Below are 16,582 nucleotides of genomic sequence, written 5' to 3' on the forward strand. Positions count from 1 at the left end.
TTTGTTATTTAATAATATTAGGTCTTTGGATGGATGTTTATCACTAACACTAACAGAGATTACAAACCGTGTTTGCAAGATTTCTAAAATGGTTATTTCTTTTGTCAAGCAAAGAATGCAGAAAATGATTTAGTAGCTTTTGTTACCCTGTTTTGTTTTCTTTTTCAGGAAGCGATGAATGATGAAAATGAGGATACAGGTGAGATTTATGACCTCACACTGTCTTCTTCTATACAGAGTATCTGTGGACTGATGGACAATCACTGTAGTACCATGCTGACACCGTTCACATCGCCGACATGTTCCTTACAGTTCCTCGCGGAGACGGACAGAAAACCTTTCCGAGAACTCCTACTTATGGGTCTTCCTATGCTTGTTCATCCAGTTATTATTTTACGTTTACTTGCTCATAAGGTTTTTGGAAACATGATTCGGAGAAAGTCATTATTTGCAGAGACAAAATTGAAACCACCACCTCCAGAAAATCTTGAACAAGCTGACATGTGCCCACCTAGGTGTAATTCAGAAGCAGCCAAGTTACACGATATAAAACGTGAAGTGAATCGTAGAAGAAGGTCTCATCATCCCATCATTACTAAATCATCGTCAGAGGAACTAGATTCTCCAGCAATATTAAATAGTCCAGTAGAACGAGAATTTGCCAAGCAAAATGGCATTCAAACAAAAAATGGCACCACTCAGCGAGCACTTCGTGCAATTGGGACAAGTCTGGCCAATCCCTTTGATTCAGGTTTGTCTAAACAACAACAACAACAGCAACAACAACAACAACAACACATACAAGTACAGCAGCAACAGCAACAACAGCAGCAGCAGAACCAGCAGACAACAGACATTCACCAAGTTAATAATAATGTCAGTAGCTCCGACTCTTCTGGGGATGTTAAGTCATCTGCATCCAAATCAAGACTTTTTCATTGGCCAAGTAAAAAACGATTGTCAAAGTCACAAAGCAATGTGTCTTCTAAGGATAGCCAGGACATTAATGCTGGAAGTTTAGACAAAGCCGATTCCAAATCATCAGTAACATCATCAGAAAACGATATTGACATACTCGCCTTTCAAAGAGAACTTATTAACCTTCCAACATTTGTAATGGACACTCCAGCCACGGATGTTTCTCCGATGTTTTCACGCTGTAGTTCAGTGCCAGAGAATTTAGCGTCAAGAATGAGTAATAATGATTCAACGACTCCAGAAATGTCTACGTATGGTTCTGATCATCTTCATTTTGTGCAACGACGTGGAAAAGGCGAGGAATTCGGTTCTGATCAAGCTATAAGTAATATGCCAAAATCTCCATCAAAGGTTACCATAACAACTACTGACTTCACACAGCCTTCACAACAGTGTGGCGGACCTTTAGCCTTAACACTTCCGATGCAGTCATCGATCGACGATGTGGAGGAAAATATTGCTAATATCACTGTACGCTTTGAAGCCCCTGCGTCACCCATTTCTAGTTCTAGTCAAAGTCCACAAGCATTTGATTTTCCATATCCATTTGAACATCTCAAACTTGCTGCCAATAATTGTTTAATTAATGAAAAGTCATCAGCCAATCAGGTAGCAACATCAACGTCTAATTTTCTCATTCCTTCACCAACATCTGCAGCATCACCAACTGTAACCATGGGTTCAACAGCATCGCCATGGTCACCATCATGTGTTTCACAATCTTCAATCACGACCAACGTACCACACTCAGAAATTCCAGGGGCCCACCGAGGGGTATTACGGGTAGTAGAGACATGGATACGTGTATGTAGCAACGACCTTGACTGTAGCAGTCTCATTGTTCATGAGATGCGGGACTTTCTCAGGAAAATGTCTGTACTCGGACATGAGTATAAAGCTTGGTGCCAAAAAATTGGAGGGCTACTCCATCTAGAAGTGAGTATTCAAGCGTGGAATCACTAATTGTGCTTCAAGTAAATATATTTGTTAAAAAACAAATGTAATTGTCTGATATTGCTTGGTTGAGTTTCTGTAGTATTCTGACTGGTTGGTTACACATGCAGGCCTGCAGGTTCCTGATTGATTAATGATTTGTGTAGCCTTCTTATTGGTTAGTAATTCCTGTAGCCTTCTGATTGCATTGGTTGGTGTACATTTGTATTAACAGCCTTCTGATTGGTTGGTGTATTTACAGCCATCTGATTGGTTGGTGTACATTTGTATTAACAGCCTTCTGATTGGTTGGGAGTTTCTGTTGTGTTCTATTCAGGTTGTGAGTTTCTGCAGCAATCAAATTAGTACTTAACCATATAATGGGATGATATACTGGCTGTACTAGCTAGATGACCTTGAGCAACTTCACTCCTTTGAGGAGCTGCGATTGGATACAAACAATTCCTCTGTTCACACATAACTGTAAAACTGTTGAGTTAGGGAGAACTACAGATTCCCATTAAACATGTAGTGATGTAACTTTGTTTTAAATTTCTTTTTAAGGAAAAAAATGTGATGAAACAAAGATCTCAGAATGCTGATGACCCAGATAATGTGAACGCTCAGTATAAAAAGGTAAAGTATCATTAAATAGTCACTGATATTTATGTATGGTCATTAAGAAACGTACTTTCCTAGAGGAAGGGAGGTAACTCTGTCTGTTTTATACACTGTGTTTGCAGAAAAATGAATGATTGAAAGGTGAGAATGTCTATTAACATTAATTGCCAAGCTGGGTAGGTGTCAAAAGTAGGCCATTCAAGTGAAAAGAACGAGGATGATTTTGTAGAGAAATTTTAAGAATGTTCCATAAAATCAGTTTGAACTTTTGATATATGCCAATATTTTAGCAAATATTGAAAAGTTCTGTTAATAGCTGTCTGTAAAACAACATTATAAGTAACCTATTGTGTACCTAAATATTACATTTTTTTTCTATTGTAACATACATATACTGTATATACCATACTCTCGTAGAATCGCCAGTCTTATTTAGTTCATCCTTTTAGTGACATACAGTATACTGTCTATAATGGACACTTAAATAACATGATTTTCTAGCTATAAAAACACTGCCTAAACTAGATATTCAGTCACTTATTTCAGATGATTTTCTATCAATAAAATACCTGTGTATATTTAAGCATTGAACTGCTTTCAGTTGGAAGTTATGGGCTGATGAATGCCAACTGGACAAAGGCAAATTTAATGAAGCACGCTAGCGCTTCATATTGAATTTGCCTTTGTCCAGTTGGCATTCATCAGCCCATAACTTCCAAATGAAAGCAGTTCAATGCTTATATTTACATTTGACAACAATTTTTAAAGACTATATCCAGGAATTTTGCTCCTACGATGAATGAACAAATTATTATCGTCAAAGACGGATACAGCCTTTTCAACAGCCATCTTTTGTTATCGCCGACATGACAATTATGACGTCACTATAATAATGACGTCATAATAAAGATTTGGAAGTTATGGACTCGTACTCTTCAAGTGAGCTTGGTAAAGTTATATTGTTGTAAATCTTGGGCCACTAAATTCAAAGGTGGCATATTTAAAGGCAAATTGCATTTGTCTCAGACTGATGGCTTAGACCTTTGAGGAAAATGGGGGAATTACACAACGAAATTAGAATGTGTTTGTTCTGTGTGATTATTCAGAAAGGCTGTGAATTTGGTTTGATCTGAGACCTGTACATGCCTACAGACATCTGTATGTCCCCTGAGGTTCCACAACTGTATGTCCCCTGAGGTTCCACATCTGTATGTCCCCTGAGGTTCCACAACTGTATGTCCCCTGAGGTTCCGTAACTGTATGTCCCCTGAGGTTCCACAACTGTATGTCCCCTGAGGTTCCGTAACTGTATGTCCCCTGAGGTTCCACAACTGTATGTCCCCTGAGGTTCCGTAACTGTATGTCCCCTGAGGTTCCACAACTGTATGTCCCCTGAGGTTCCACAACTGTATGTCCCCTGAGGTTCCACAACTGTATGTCCCCTGAGGTTCCGTAACTGTATGTCCCCTGAGGTTCCACAACTGTATGTCCCCTGAGGGGCTACAACTGTATGTCCCCTGAGGTTCCACAACTGTATGTCCCCTGAGGGTCACAACTGTATGTCCCCTGAGGTCCCAACTGTATGTCCCTGAGGTTCCACAACTGTATGTCCCCTGAGGGGCCACAACTGTATGTCCCCTGAGGTTCCACAACTGTATGTCCCCTGAGGTTCTACAACTGTATGTCCCCTGAGGTTCCACAACTATATGTCCCCTGAGGTTCAACAACTGTATGTCCCCTGAGGTTCCACAACTGTATGTCCCCTGAGGGGCCACAACTGTATGTCCCCTGAGGGACCAGAACTGTATGTCCCCTGAGGGACCAGAACTGTATGTCCCCTGAGGTTCCACAACTGTATGTCCCCTGAGGGACCAGAACTGTATGTCCCCTGAGGTTCCACAACTGTATGTCCCCTGAGGTTCCACAACTGTATGTCCCCTGAGGGGTCACAACTGTATGTCCCCTGAGGGGCTACAACTGTATGTCCCCTGAGGTTCCACAACTGTATGTCCCCTGAGGGGCCACAACTGTATGTCCCCTGAGGTTCCACAACTGTATGTCCCCTGAGGTTCCACAACTGTATGTCCCCTGAGGTTCCACAACTGTATGTCCCCTGAGGTTCCACAACTGTATGTCCCCTGAGGGGCCACAACTGTATGTCCCCTGAGGTTCCACAACTGTATGTCCCCTGAGGGGCTACAACTGTATGTCCCCTGAGGGGCCACAACTGTATGTCCCCTGAGGGGCCACAACTGTATGTCCCCTGAGGTTCTACAACTGTATGTCCCCTGAGGTTCCACAACTATATGTCCCCTGAGGTTCAACAACTGTATGTCCCCTGAGGTTCCACAACTGTATGTCCCCTGAGGGGCCACAACTGTATGTCCCCTGAGGGACCAGAACTGTATGTCCCCTGAGGGACCAGAACTGTATGTCCCCTGAGGTTCCACAACTGTATGTCCCCTGAGGGACCAGAACTGTATGTCCCCTGAGGTTCCACAACTGTATGTCCCCTGAGGGACCAGAACTGTATGTCCCCTGAGGTTCCACAACTGTATGTCCCCTGAGGTTCCACAACTGTATGTCCCCTGAGGGGCCACAACTGTATGTCCCCTGAGGTTCTACAACTGTATGTCCCCTGAGGTTCCACAACTATATGTCCCCTGAGGTTCAACAACTGTATGTCCCCTGAGGTTCCACAACTGTATGTCCCCTGAGGGGCCACAACTGTATGTCCCCTGAGGGACCAGAACTGTATGTCCCCTGAGGGACCAGAACTGTATGTCCCCTGAGGTTTCACAACTGTATGTCCCCTGAGGGACCAGAACTGTATGTCCCCTGAGGTTCCACAACTGTATGTCCCCTGAGGGACCAGAACTGTATGTCCCCTGAGGTTCCACAACTGTATGTCTCCTGAGGGGCCACAACTGTATGTCCCCTGAAGGGCTACAACTGTATGTCCCCTGAGGGGCCACAACTGCTCGTGGCTGAGGACTGTAGTAGAATAAATTGTAGTTTTGAGATAAACCTCATAAGCTCTACATAAATGACAAATGTTAAAAATAATTAAATGATCGTGCAAAATTTGTCTAGATTTACTGAGCTTGTTATAATACTTTGAACTTAAAATGACTTTTATTGGTGAAACATTTGTCAAATTGTATTCATTTGAAGAAGGAACAGCTACACTTTAAATCAGGTGTATAAATTGTGATACAAGAATTGTCAGATTTTAGAGTATTGTTGTCATGTAGTTGGAAACATTCTCTCTCCTAGCTGTATAGTATTACCCTGTTTACATTATCATACAAATAATATACTCTATACATATTAAAACTGTTATGTAGAGTTCCTGTTAGCTAACACATGTAAAGGATGGAACTATGTATGTAATCCCTACTAATTATCATCAAGGAGATCAAACATCCATTGTATGTAAAAGTACATAAACCCCTCATCTGGCCGTCCAGCATTTAACATTTAGGTAGAGTTTGTTACAAAAGTTGCTTTTATTTGATGTTATTTTTCCAGGTAGTTAAAAACAGACATGTAGTTTTATCAACAGATTTCATAAGCTGTACAATAACTTACCTGTAAGTTGTCCAATAAGTAACTTTTAGTCGGCCAGTAAGTTGCCTGACGTTAATTTGTCCAATAAGTTACCCGTAGTTGTCCAATAAGTTACCTGTAGTTGTCCAATGAGTTGCCTGAAGTTGTCCAATAAGTTACTTGTAGTTGTCTAATAAGTTATCTATAGTCATCCAATAAGTTTTCTGTACCTGTACAATAAGTTAGCTGTAGTTGTCCAATAAGTTACCTGTAGTTGTCCAATAAGTTACCTGTAGTTGTTCATTAAGTTACCTGTAGTTGTTCATTAAGTTACCTGTAGTTGTCCAATAAATTATACCTGTAGTTGTCCAATAAGTTACCTGTAGTCATCCAGTAAGTTACATGTACCTGCAGTCGCCCAATACAAGTTACCTGTATTCGCCCAATCAGTTACTTGTAGTTGCCCAATAATTTACCTGTAGTTGCATAGTAAGTTACCTGTAGTCGCCCAATAAGTGACCTGTATTTGCCAAATCAGTTACCTGTAGTCGTCCAAAAAGTTATACCTGTAGTTGTTCATTAAGTTACCTGTAGTTGTCCAATAAATTATACCTGTAGTTGTCAAATAAGTTACCTGTAGTTGTCCAATAAGTTACCTGTAGTCGTCCAAAAAGTTATACCTGTAGTTGTTCATTAAGTTACCTGTAGTTGTCCAATAAATTATACCTGTAGTTGTCAGATAAGTTACCTGTAGTTGTCCAATAAGTTACCTGTAGTTGTCTAATAAGTTACCTGTAGTCACCCAAAAAGTTATACCTTTAGTCGTTCATTAAGTTACCTGTAGTTGTCCAATAAATTATACCTGTAGTTGTTCATTAAGTTATACCTGTAGTTGTCCAAAAAGTTACCTGTAGTCGCACAGTAAGTAACATGTAGTTGTCCAATAAGTTACCTGTAGTTGTCCAATAAGTTACCAGTAGTCATCCAGTAAGTTACTGGTAGTCATCCAGTAAGTTACATGTACCTGCAGTCGCCCAATACAAGTGACCTGTATTCACCCAATCAGTTACCTGTAGTTGCCCAATAATTTACCTGTATTTGCCAAATCAGTTACCTATAGTTGTCCAATAAATTATACCTGTAGTTGTTCATTAAGTTATACCTGTAGTTGCCCAAAAAGTTACCTGTAGTCGCACAGTAAGTAACATGTAGTTGTCCAAAAAGTTACCTGTAGTTGTCCAATAAGTTACCTGTAGTCATCCAGTAAGTTACATGTACCTGCAGTCGCCCAATACAAGTTACCTGTATTCACCCAATCAGTTACTTGTAGTTGCCCAATAATTTACCTGTAGTTGCCCAGTAAGTTACCTGTAGTCACCCAATAAGTTACCTGTAGTCATCCAGTAAGTTACATGTACCTGCAGTCGCCCAATACAAGTTACCTGTATTCACCCAATCAGTTACTTGTAGTTGCCCAATAATTGACATGTAGTTGCCCAATAAGTTACCTGTAGTTGTCCAATAAGTTACCTGTAGTCATCCAGTAAGTTACCTGTAGTTGTCCAATAAGTTACCTGTAGTTGTCCAATAAGTTACCTGTAGTCGCCCAATAAGTTACCTGCAGTTGCCCAATAAGTTACCTGTAGTCACCCAATAAGTTACCTGTAGTCGCCCAATAAGTTACCTGTAGTCGCCCAATAAGTTACCTGTAGTTGCCCAATAAGTTACCTGTAGTTGCCAAATAAGTTATCTGTAGTTGCCCAATAAGTTACCTGTAGTTGCCCAATAAGTTACCTGTAGTCGCCCAATAAGTTACCTGTAGTTGTTCATTAAGTTACCTGCAGTTGCCCAATAAGTTACCTGTAGTTGCCCAATAAGTTACCTGTAGTTGCCCAATAAGTTACCGGTAGTCGCCCAATAAGTTACCTGTAGTCGCCCAATAAGTTACCTGTAGTCGCCCAATAAGTTACCTGTGGTCGCCCAATAAGTTACCTGTAGTCGCCCAATAAGTTACCTGTAGTCGCCCAATAAGTTACCTGTAGTTGTCCAATCTGGCAGGTTGTGTTAACTTCATTAACAAAAATGGCCTCAACCACACAAGATGAAACGCTTTTATGGCAACCCTTCACCGCAAACTTTACTGTAGCTTGTGGCAACTGTGGCACACATTTGCTGCATGATCACATTTTGTATACATCAAATTTAGATGCTCAATCATTGTTACTAAAAAGGAATTAATGAATGAATGATGTCAAGATTAATTATAGATGCCTCCACATGAAAATAAACCTTTATTCAACATCATTTACAAATTCTGCAAACCACACGCTAGCTGTGTATAGAACTTTTATTGTGACCATTGCTAAGGGAACAATGTTGTTTTGGATACTGGAGGAAAACCCTCAGGTGAAAACCAATGTGGCATCGTTTGGGAATCAAATATCATCCTCTATATCCAGTGCCTTTCCATCCTCTATATCCAGTGACTTTCTGTCCCTATATCCAGTGACTTTCTGTCCCCTATATCCAGTGACTTTCTGTCCTCTATATCCAGTGACTTTCTGTCCCCTATATCCAGTGACTTTCTGTCCCCTATATCCAGTGACTTTCTGTCCCCTATATCCAGTGCCTTTCCAACCAATGTTCTACGGTAGAGTCTTAACATCAGGGATCACGCATGGCTACCGAGTCAACCTGACAAGGGAAGTAACTCTAGACAGAAAATCCATTTCATTGTTAGAATATGCAAAGTCTAAAAAAAGCTCAAAAGTGGAACCTTATTAGTAACCTTGGTGATTTTAACCAATGTTGTGGTACCCATACACATGTTAAGGCATGTAAACTGCTATAAAGAGTCTGTAAATCACTTATATTTCGCGTGGGATTTATTTTCGCGTTAATTCGCGAGGAGAGTCAAACGCGAATTCAAATCCCTCGCGAATATTTGTATAAGAATGACAAAAATACTAAGTGGCGTCCATTTTGAATCTACCGTAATCTTTAGTTGGTGAGCAAACATCGCCGTTAAAGTCATGATAGAGTGATAGATTACATACTTATATCAGAGTGTGTTTTTATATCACAAAACACCAAAATTTCACACACAAAAAACCCACCGAACAAGGATATTGTGGTTGAGCTCGGACTTAATTAACTTCTAGACGACGTTTTACATGTAGTTAATTTAAGTACAATAGGTGCGGTCCCGAGGATCCCGGATGGTCACCCGGAATAGGTCGTACTTTATTACCCACGCTGTTGTAAATTATGTAAGGTTTCATGTTTATATAGCACTTCACATTGCTTGATTTTCGACAAGATATTTACCATAACAAAGTTGAAATCAAACAAATTATGTATTTAATTCAAACATTCAGAGCAAATAATCGCCTGGAGTATAAACCATTCGCAATAGACTGTCCCGAGAGCTGTTCATCGGTATCACTGTATACACACGTACGTTAATTACAATGTACGTTAACTCACAATCTATTGTAGTCCCGTCATCTTCCAGACATTCTTAATGAGCCGTGGGTTTTGTTCAATGTCTGACACCGCCATTGTAAGCCATTTAGCATGTATACAGGTACGGTAAATACAATTCAGTATGTCCAGACACCGATATCACATGATTGAATCACATGACTTTTCTTGTACCATCACATGACTCTCATCAACAAAATGGCTACCAACATGGAAATATCGGCGACCTGTTAACATCATTCGCGAATTTAAAGTCATTTTGAGATCAGAATTCGTGAAATTATGTATTCGCGAATAAGTCAAATTAGGTGAGTTCACGAAATTAAGTACTCGCGAAATATAAGTGATTTACAGTATCTCCCTTGGTTCATGACCTTTGTCTGCCAACTTCTAGGAGGTTTCAGGATACATCTGTATATCGGTGGGTGTGACCAATGCACTATATAATAATACAGTTATATTTCACCAGATGACATGACATGTGATCAAATACTTTAAATTTCAAAATTTGGTTCTCATTTTTTTTTATTCTGGACTTTACACACAATTTATATGTGTGAACAATGTGTAAATTTTAAAATACAAACCAGGATTGGGTGTTTATATAGATAATTAGTGTAGAGAAGGGTAAGTATATGGCAATAGTTAGCTAGTCTGCCACACGACTGTGGATATTATATGTCTCTACACACAGGATATGGGAGAGGCCGTACAAAACCCTTCTTTGGTCACTTGTCAAGATATACAATGCTTGTGTCATCACTATCTTTGAAATGTTGTTTTTCATCACAGTTTTGCCTGATGTCAGTAGCATTGTACTTTATAGAAGCTAAACCCCATGTATTAGCGTTTTTCCAATCAGCTACGATAAATTTTTCTTGTACAGTACAAGGTATGTGTTAAAAACTTGTATGTGAGTGAAGGGATGTTTCTGAATTATGTTATATCAGCAAGATTAATTACAGATAAAATGTTGTGTATTTTATGATAAAACACAAAAACATTTCAAGATGCATCCAGATTATTAAGTAACACTGTAACAGTGTATGTATACCAAAGTCTGGGTTTCTACGGAATGTTCTTATCAAAACCTAATTAGCTTGCATTTGTTCATCTTTTATATGTGAAAACATTTTATTGGCAACATTCTGTAATGTATAACCATTAACCATCAGAGGGGAGTGAAAGGGGTGGGGTAAGGGATATATAAGGAGGAAAGGGTGGGGTAAGGGATTGGTGAGGGGGAAAGGGGTGGGGTAAAGGTATGATGAGTAGGACAGGGATGGGGTTAGGGATTGGTGAGTAGGACAGGGGTAGGGTAAGGATTGGAGAGTAGGACAGGGGAGGAGTAAGGATTGGTGAGTAGGACAGGGGTGGAGTAAGGGATTGGTGAGTAGGACAGGGGTGGGGTAAGGGATTGGTGAGTAGGACAGGGGTGGGGTAAGGGATTGGTGAGGGGGAAAGGGGTGGGGTAAGGGATTGGTGAGTAGGACAGGGGTGGGGTAAGGATTGGAGAGTAGGCGAGGGGTGGGGTAAGGGATTGGTGAGGGGGAAAGGGGTGGGGTAAGGGATTGGTGAGTAGGACAGGGGTGGGGTAAGGGATTGGTGAGTAGGACAGGGGTGGGGTAAGGATTGGTGAGTAGGACAGGGGTGGGGTAAGGGATATATAAGGAGGATAGGGTGGGGTAAGGGATTGGTGAGGGGGAAAGGGGTGGGGTAAAGGTATGATGAGTAGGACAGGGGTGGAGTAAGGGATTGGTGAGTAGGACAGGGGTAGGGTAAGGATTGGAGAGTAGGACAGGGGTGGGGTAAGGGATTGGTGAGTAGGACAGGGGTGGAGTAAGGGATTGGTGAGTAGGACAGGGGTGGAGTAAGGGATTGGTGAGTAGGACAGGGGTGGGGTAAGGGATTGGTGAGTAGGACTGGGGTGGGGTAAGGATTGGTGAGTAGGCGAGGGGTGGGGTAAGGGATTGGTGGGTAGGATAGGGGTGGGGTAAGGGATTGGTGTGTAGGACAGGGGTAGGGTAAGGGATTGGTGAGTAGGACAGGGATGGGGTAAGGGATTGGTGAGTAGGACAGGGGTAGGGTAAGGATTGGAGAGTAGGCGAGGGGTGGGGTAAGGGATTGGTGATTAGGACAGGGGTGGGGTAAGGGATTGGTGAGTAGGACAGGGATGGAGAAAGGGATTGGTGTGTAGGACAGGGGTAGGGTAAGGGATTGGTGAGTAGGACAGGGATGGGGTAAGGGATTGGTGGGTAGGATAGGGGTGGGGTAAGGGATTGGTGAGTAGGACAGGGGGTGGGGTAAGGATTGGAGAGTAGGCAAGGGGTGGGGGTAAGGGATTGGTGTGTAGGACAGGGGTGGAGTAAGGATTGGTGAGTAGGACAGGGGTGGGGTAAGGGATTGGCGAGTAGGACAGGGGTGGGGTAAAGAATTGGTGAGTAGGACAGGGTTGGGGTAAGGATTGGTGAGGGGGAAAGGGGTGGGGTAAAGGTATGATGAGTAGGACAGGGGTGGGGTAAGGGATCGGTGTGTAGGACAGGGTTGGGGTAAGGATTGGTGATTAGGACAGGGGTGGGGTAAGGGATTGGTGTGTAGGACAGGGGTGGAGTAAGGATCGGTGAGTAGGACAGGGGTAGGGTAAGGATTGGTGAGTAGGACAGGGGTGGGGTAAGGATATAGTGAGTAGGACAGGGGTGGGGTAAGGGATTGGTGAGTAGGACAGAGGTGGGGCTAGGGATTGGTGAGTAGGACAGGGGTGGGGTAAGGGATTGGTGAGTAGGACAGGGGTGGAAGCAGGGAAGGGTTTGGGGAAGGGATATGGGTTAGGGTGGATATTGAAGTCAGAACAGCAGTTTTGTTGATGGTATTAATGAGGATAGGACAGGGATTTGTATTGATGAGGATAGGACAGGGATTAGTATTGATGAAGGATGAGATTGGTTTGATATTGATGAGAGCAGGAGAGGGCAAAGGTGGGGATGAGGGTGATGAGGACAGGACAGAGGTGCTTTAGGGGCGGGTATTGCTTGAGGGTAGGGCAGGATGGGTTTGTGTTGATGTGGCCAGGGCAAGGGTGAGCATGGTGAGTTATGACAGTAAGGCAAGGGTAAGATTGGATATTGATGGGAACAGGACAGGGCTGGTTGTTGTGATTGTTGAGAACTAGCAGCAGGGCTCTAAACTCTGTGTATAAAGCCAGGAGAGGATAGATACACAGTATGTACATGTTAATATGTTGTGGTGATACTGGATAAACAATTAGTGGAGATCAGGAGAGTTTTGGGAGGGGGTATGAGATATGGGAGGGGGTAATGGAAGGTATAGTAAGGGAAAGGGGAAGTTGGGTAAGGGGAGGGAGTAAGGGGAGGGAGTAAGGGGAGGGGGAGGGAGGAGTGGGGTGTAGGGGGGGGGAGGGAGTGGGTAAGGGGAGGGAGTAAGGGGAGGGGAGAGTGGGTAAGGGGAGGGAGTAGGGGGAGGGGGGGGTAAGGGGAAGGGAGGGGAGGGGGTAAGGGGAGGGGAAGGAGTAAGGGGGGAGAGGGGGAAGGGGAGGGGAGAGTGGGTAAGGGGAGGGGAGAGTGGGGAGGTGGGGGGTAGGGGAGGGGAGGGTAGGGGGAGGGAGTAAGGGGAGGGGAGAGTGGGTAAGGGGAGGGAGTAAGGGGAGGGGAGTGGGGTAAGGGGGAGGGAGAGAGGGGGGGAGTAAGGGGAGGGGAGAGTGGGTAAGGGGAGGGGAGTAAGGGGATAGGGGAGAGTGAGTAAGGGGAGGGAGTAAGGGGATAGGGGAGAGTGAGTAAGGGGAGGGAGTAAGGGGATAGGGGAGAGTGGGTAAGGGGAGGGGAGAGTGGGTAAGGGGATAGGGGAGAGTGGGTAGGGGAGGGAGTAGGGGGAGGGGAGAGTGAGTAAGGGGAGGGAGTAAGGGGAGGGGAGAGTGGGTAGGGGAGAGTGAGAGTAAGGGAGGGGAGAGGGGGAGGGGGTAAGGGGAGAGGGGGTAAGGGGAGGGGAGAGGGGTAGAGGGGTAGGGGGGAGTAAGGGGAGGGGAGAGTGGGTAAGGGGAGGGAGAAGGGGAGGGGAGAGTGAGTAAGAGGGGGAGAGTGGGTAAGGGTAAGGGGAGATAGTAAGGGGAGAGTGGGTAAGGGGAGGGAGTAAGGGGAGGGGAGGGGGTAGGGGGAGGGAGAGTCAGGGAGGGGAGGAGATTGGGTAAGGGGAGGGAGTAAGGGGAGGGGAGAGTGGGTAAGGGGAGGGAGTAAGGGGAGGGAGTAAGGGGATTAGGGAGTAAGGGGATAGGGGAGAGTGGGTAAGGGGGGGGGGGGGTAAGGGGAGGGAGTAAGGGGATAGGGGAGAGGGGTAGGGGGGAGGGAGTAAGGGGAGGGGAGAGTGGGTAAGGGGAGGGGAGAGTGGGTAAGGGGAGGGAGTAAGGGGAGGGAGTAAGGGGAGGGGAGAGGGGATAGTGGGTAAGGAGAGTGGGTAAGGGGAGGGAGTAAGGGGAGGGAGTAAGGGGATAGGGGAGAGTGGGTAAGGGGAGGGAGTAAGCAGAAGGGGTATGCAGAGCTGTAAAGGAAGGGTGAATCGGAAGGGGGAGGGGATTGGTATTATTGAGGGCTGTTTCAGTTTCTCTAAAGGCTAAATTAAAGGAGTTGTAGTGAGAAATGGTTAAGGTTACGCAATATGAGAAAGGTAAAATAAAAGATAAGAGAACAAAAGAGGTGTTAGAAAGATGCTAAATGAAAATGGCTTAAGGAAAATGGTGAATGACAGAAAGGAGTGAATGACAGAGTTATGGAATGAGACAAACTAAATTATAGTGAGGGGGAGGGTGGAGGTCAAGGAGGGTGAAGGAGGGGCATTCATGAAAGGGGGAAAAAGTATAGAACATAGAAAAGGAAGATGAATGAGAGAGATATAGGGAATAAATAAGGAGGAAAAGACAGGAACTGAGGGAGAAATAGTGGTAAGATGAATAGAGTGAAAGGGAAGGTATTCAGATGGGGAAAGGGAGAGTAAGAAGTAGGTGTCATTGTGGGAAAGGATAGGAGTGAAGGATGAGTAAGAGGTAGGTGGGAGTAGGGTAATTAATGGATAGGTACCAGGGGTCGTCATTGCTTTAGGGCTAATAATATCATATACACACAGGTCTCCAGGCTCAGTCATATATACAGGCTACATACCCAGTCAGGCTGTAATGTAATGAGGAACACATAAAAACACCATCCTATCTCTCTAGCAGGTGTGAGTGTATGGTTGGTTGACTATTTGCACTTTGACACCAAACAGTTCTTCTTTCCTTCCTCCAAGGAATTTCAGGCTGATATGAAAATCATTGATACCTCTCCAAAGCATGAAGCAATTATAACTGACTACTAGCAGATATGGAAAGCTTATATAACTGAATGTTAGATTATTAATTTAATATATTTTCAAGCACTTTGCATTCAGTTGTTAAATGATCTTTTAGATCTTATTTTTTGTTCCTTGTATTTAATTCATAATTGAGGATTGAGAATGCATATTGATCGGAATGGATATAGACTTATTCTGATGTCGACACACAAAAGATAAATTGGATATCGTATTACCTTGGAGTGGAACTACTTTGTCGCTCAATAAATAACTTGGATATGTGAAACTGTCACACATGAGATAACTTGGAAATGTGAAACTCTCACACATGAGATAACTTGGATATGTGAAACTGTCACACATGAGATAACTTGGATATGTGAAACTGTCACACATGAGATAACTTGGAAATGTGAAACTGTCACACATGAGATAACTTGGAAATGTGAAACTGTCAAACATGAGATAACATGGAAATGTGAAACTGTCACACATAAGATAACTTGGAAATGTGAAACTGTCACACATGAGAAAACTTGGAAATGTGAAACTGTCACACATGAGATAACTTGGATATATGAAAATGTCACACATGAGAAAACTTGGATATGTGAAACTGTCACACATGGGATAATTTGGAAATGTGAAACTGTCACACATGAGATAACTTGGAAATGTGAAACTGTCACACATGAGATAACTTGGAAATGTGAAACTGTCAAACATGAGATAACTTGGAAATGTGAAACTGTCACACATGAGAAAACTTGCAATTGGATATGTGAAACTGTCACACAATAAGTAACTTGGATATCTGGAACTACTTTTTCACACATAAGAGATAAATTGGATATCAGGAATGGATTGTTTTGTCACATAAGTGATAACTTCGATATGGTGATATCTGAAAATGCTCTAAAGGAAATTAGCATGATTTAATTCATTTGCTTAAGAAAAGTTGCATATCTGAAAATTCAAATCAATTCGGGATATTTGACTGTTCTAATGAATATCTGGATATAAGTATACTTGAAATTAGTCAAAGAACCTGAAAATGAAACTGAAACTGTTGTTATAATACTGTAAATAGCCTGGACCCATGATAATGTATTTGAAGCTCCACAGACACAGTGACCGTGATGGGTCTGAATGTCTTCAGTATACATATGTGCCATGTTATCACTAGAAGGAATTTGATTTTTGTGTGGAAACCATCGGAATCCTTTACATATCAGGTTACCAAGGAGACTATCCGATTACCCCAAGCTATATCCTTGACCTCTACAGATACAGCTGACCCCTAATTGCCAAGATTGACCCCTGACCTTTCAAAGAGAGGTTGTAATTAGCTGAAAACATTTTGTAGGTGTGTACATATGTGTTGAGAGAACAGCTATAAAGAAACAAAACCTACATATATAGTCTCCTTGTATTGACTGAAAATGGATGGAACATTCTTTAAATTGTGGACTTTAAACAACTTTCAATGGATTTAATATGGATATATAAGAGGAGGTGTTATATGGGATGAGTGTAAAGCCTACAACACACAGGGTATAATACCACTGTGAATATGATAGATTCATCGTTTATTTTTCAAATTTCAAGCGTATCAGTCTTATTTTGTTTGTTACTCGATCGTTAAAAAATCATTTGATTTTTGTGATCCTTGATTTAAGTT

At 42.8% G+C, this 16,582-nt stretch overlaps 1 protein-coding gene across 1 annotated transcript in view; it reads left to right on the top strand.

Annotated features, from left to right (window-relative positions):
* The window catches only part of LOC117339028, a 146,809-nt gene that overhangs the window by 72,279 nt on the left and 57,948 nt on the right, over positions 1 to 16,582 (top strand). The window contains 2 exon segments of the mRNA XM_033900392.1: positions 169 to 1,914; positions 2,476 to 2,547. Coding sequence (XP_033756283.1) covers positions 169 to 1,914; positions 2,476 to 2,547 — 1,818 coding nt within the window.

Source organism: Pecten maximus, chromosome 12 (assembly GCF_902652985.1).
Source record: "Pecten maximus chromosome 12, xPecMax1.1, whole genome shotgun sequence".
NCBI lineage: Eukaryota > Metazoa > Mollusca > Bivalvia > Pectinida > Pectinidae > Pecten > Pecten maximus.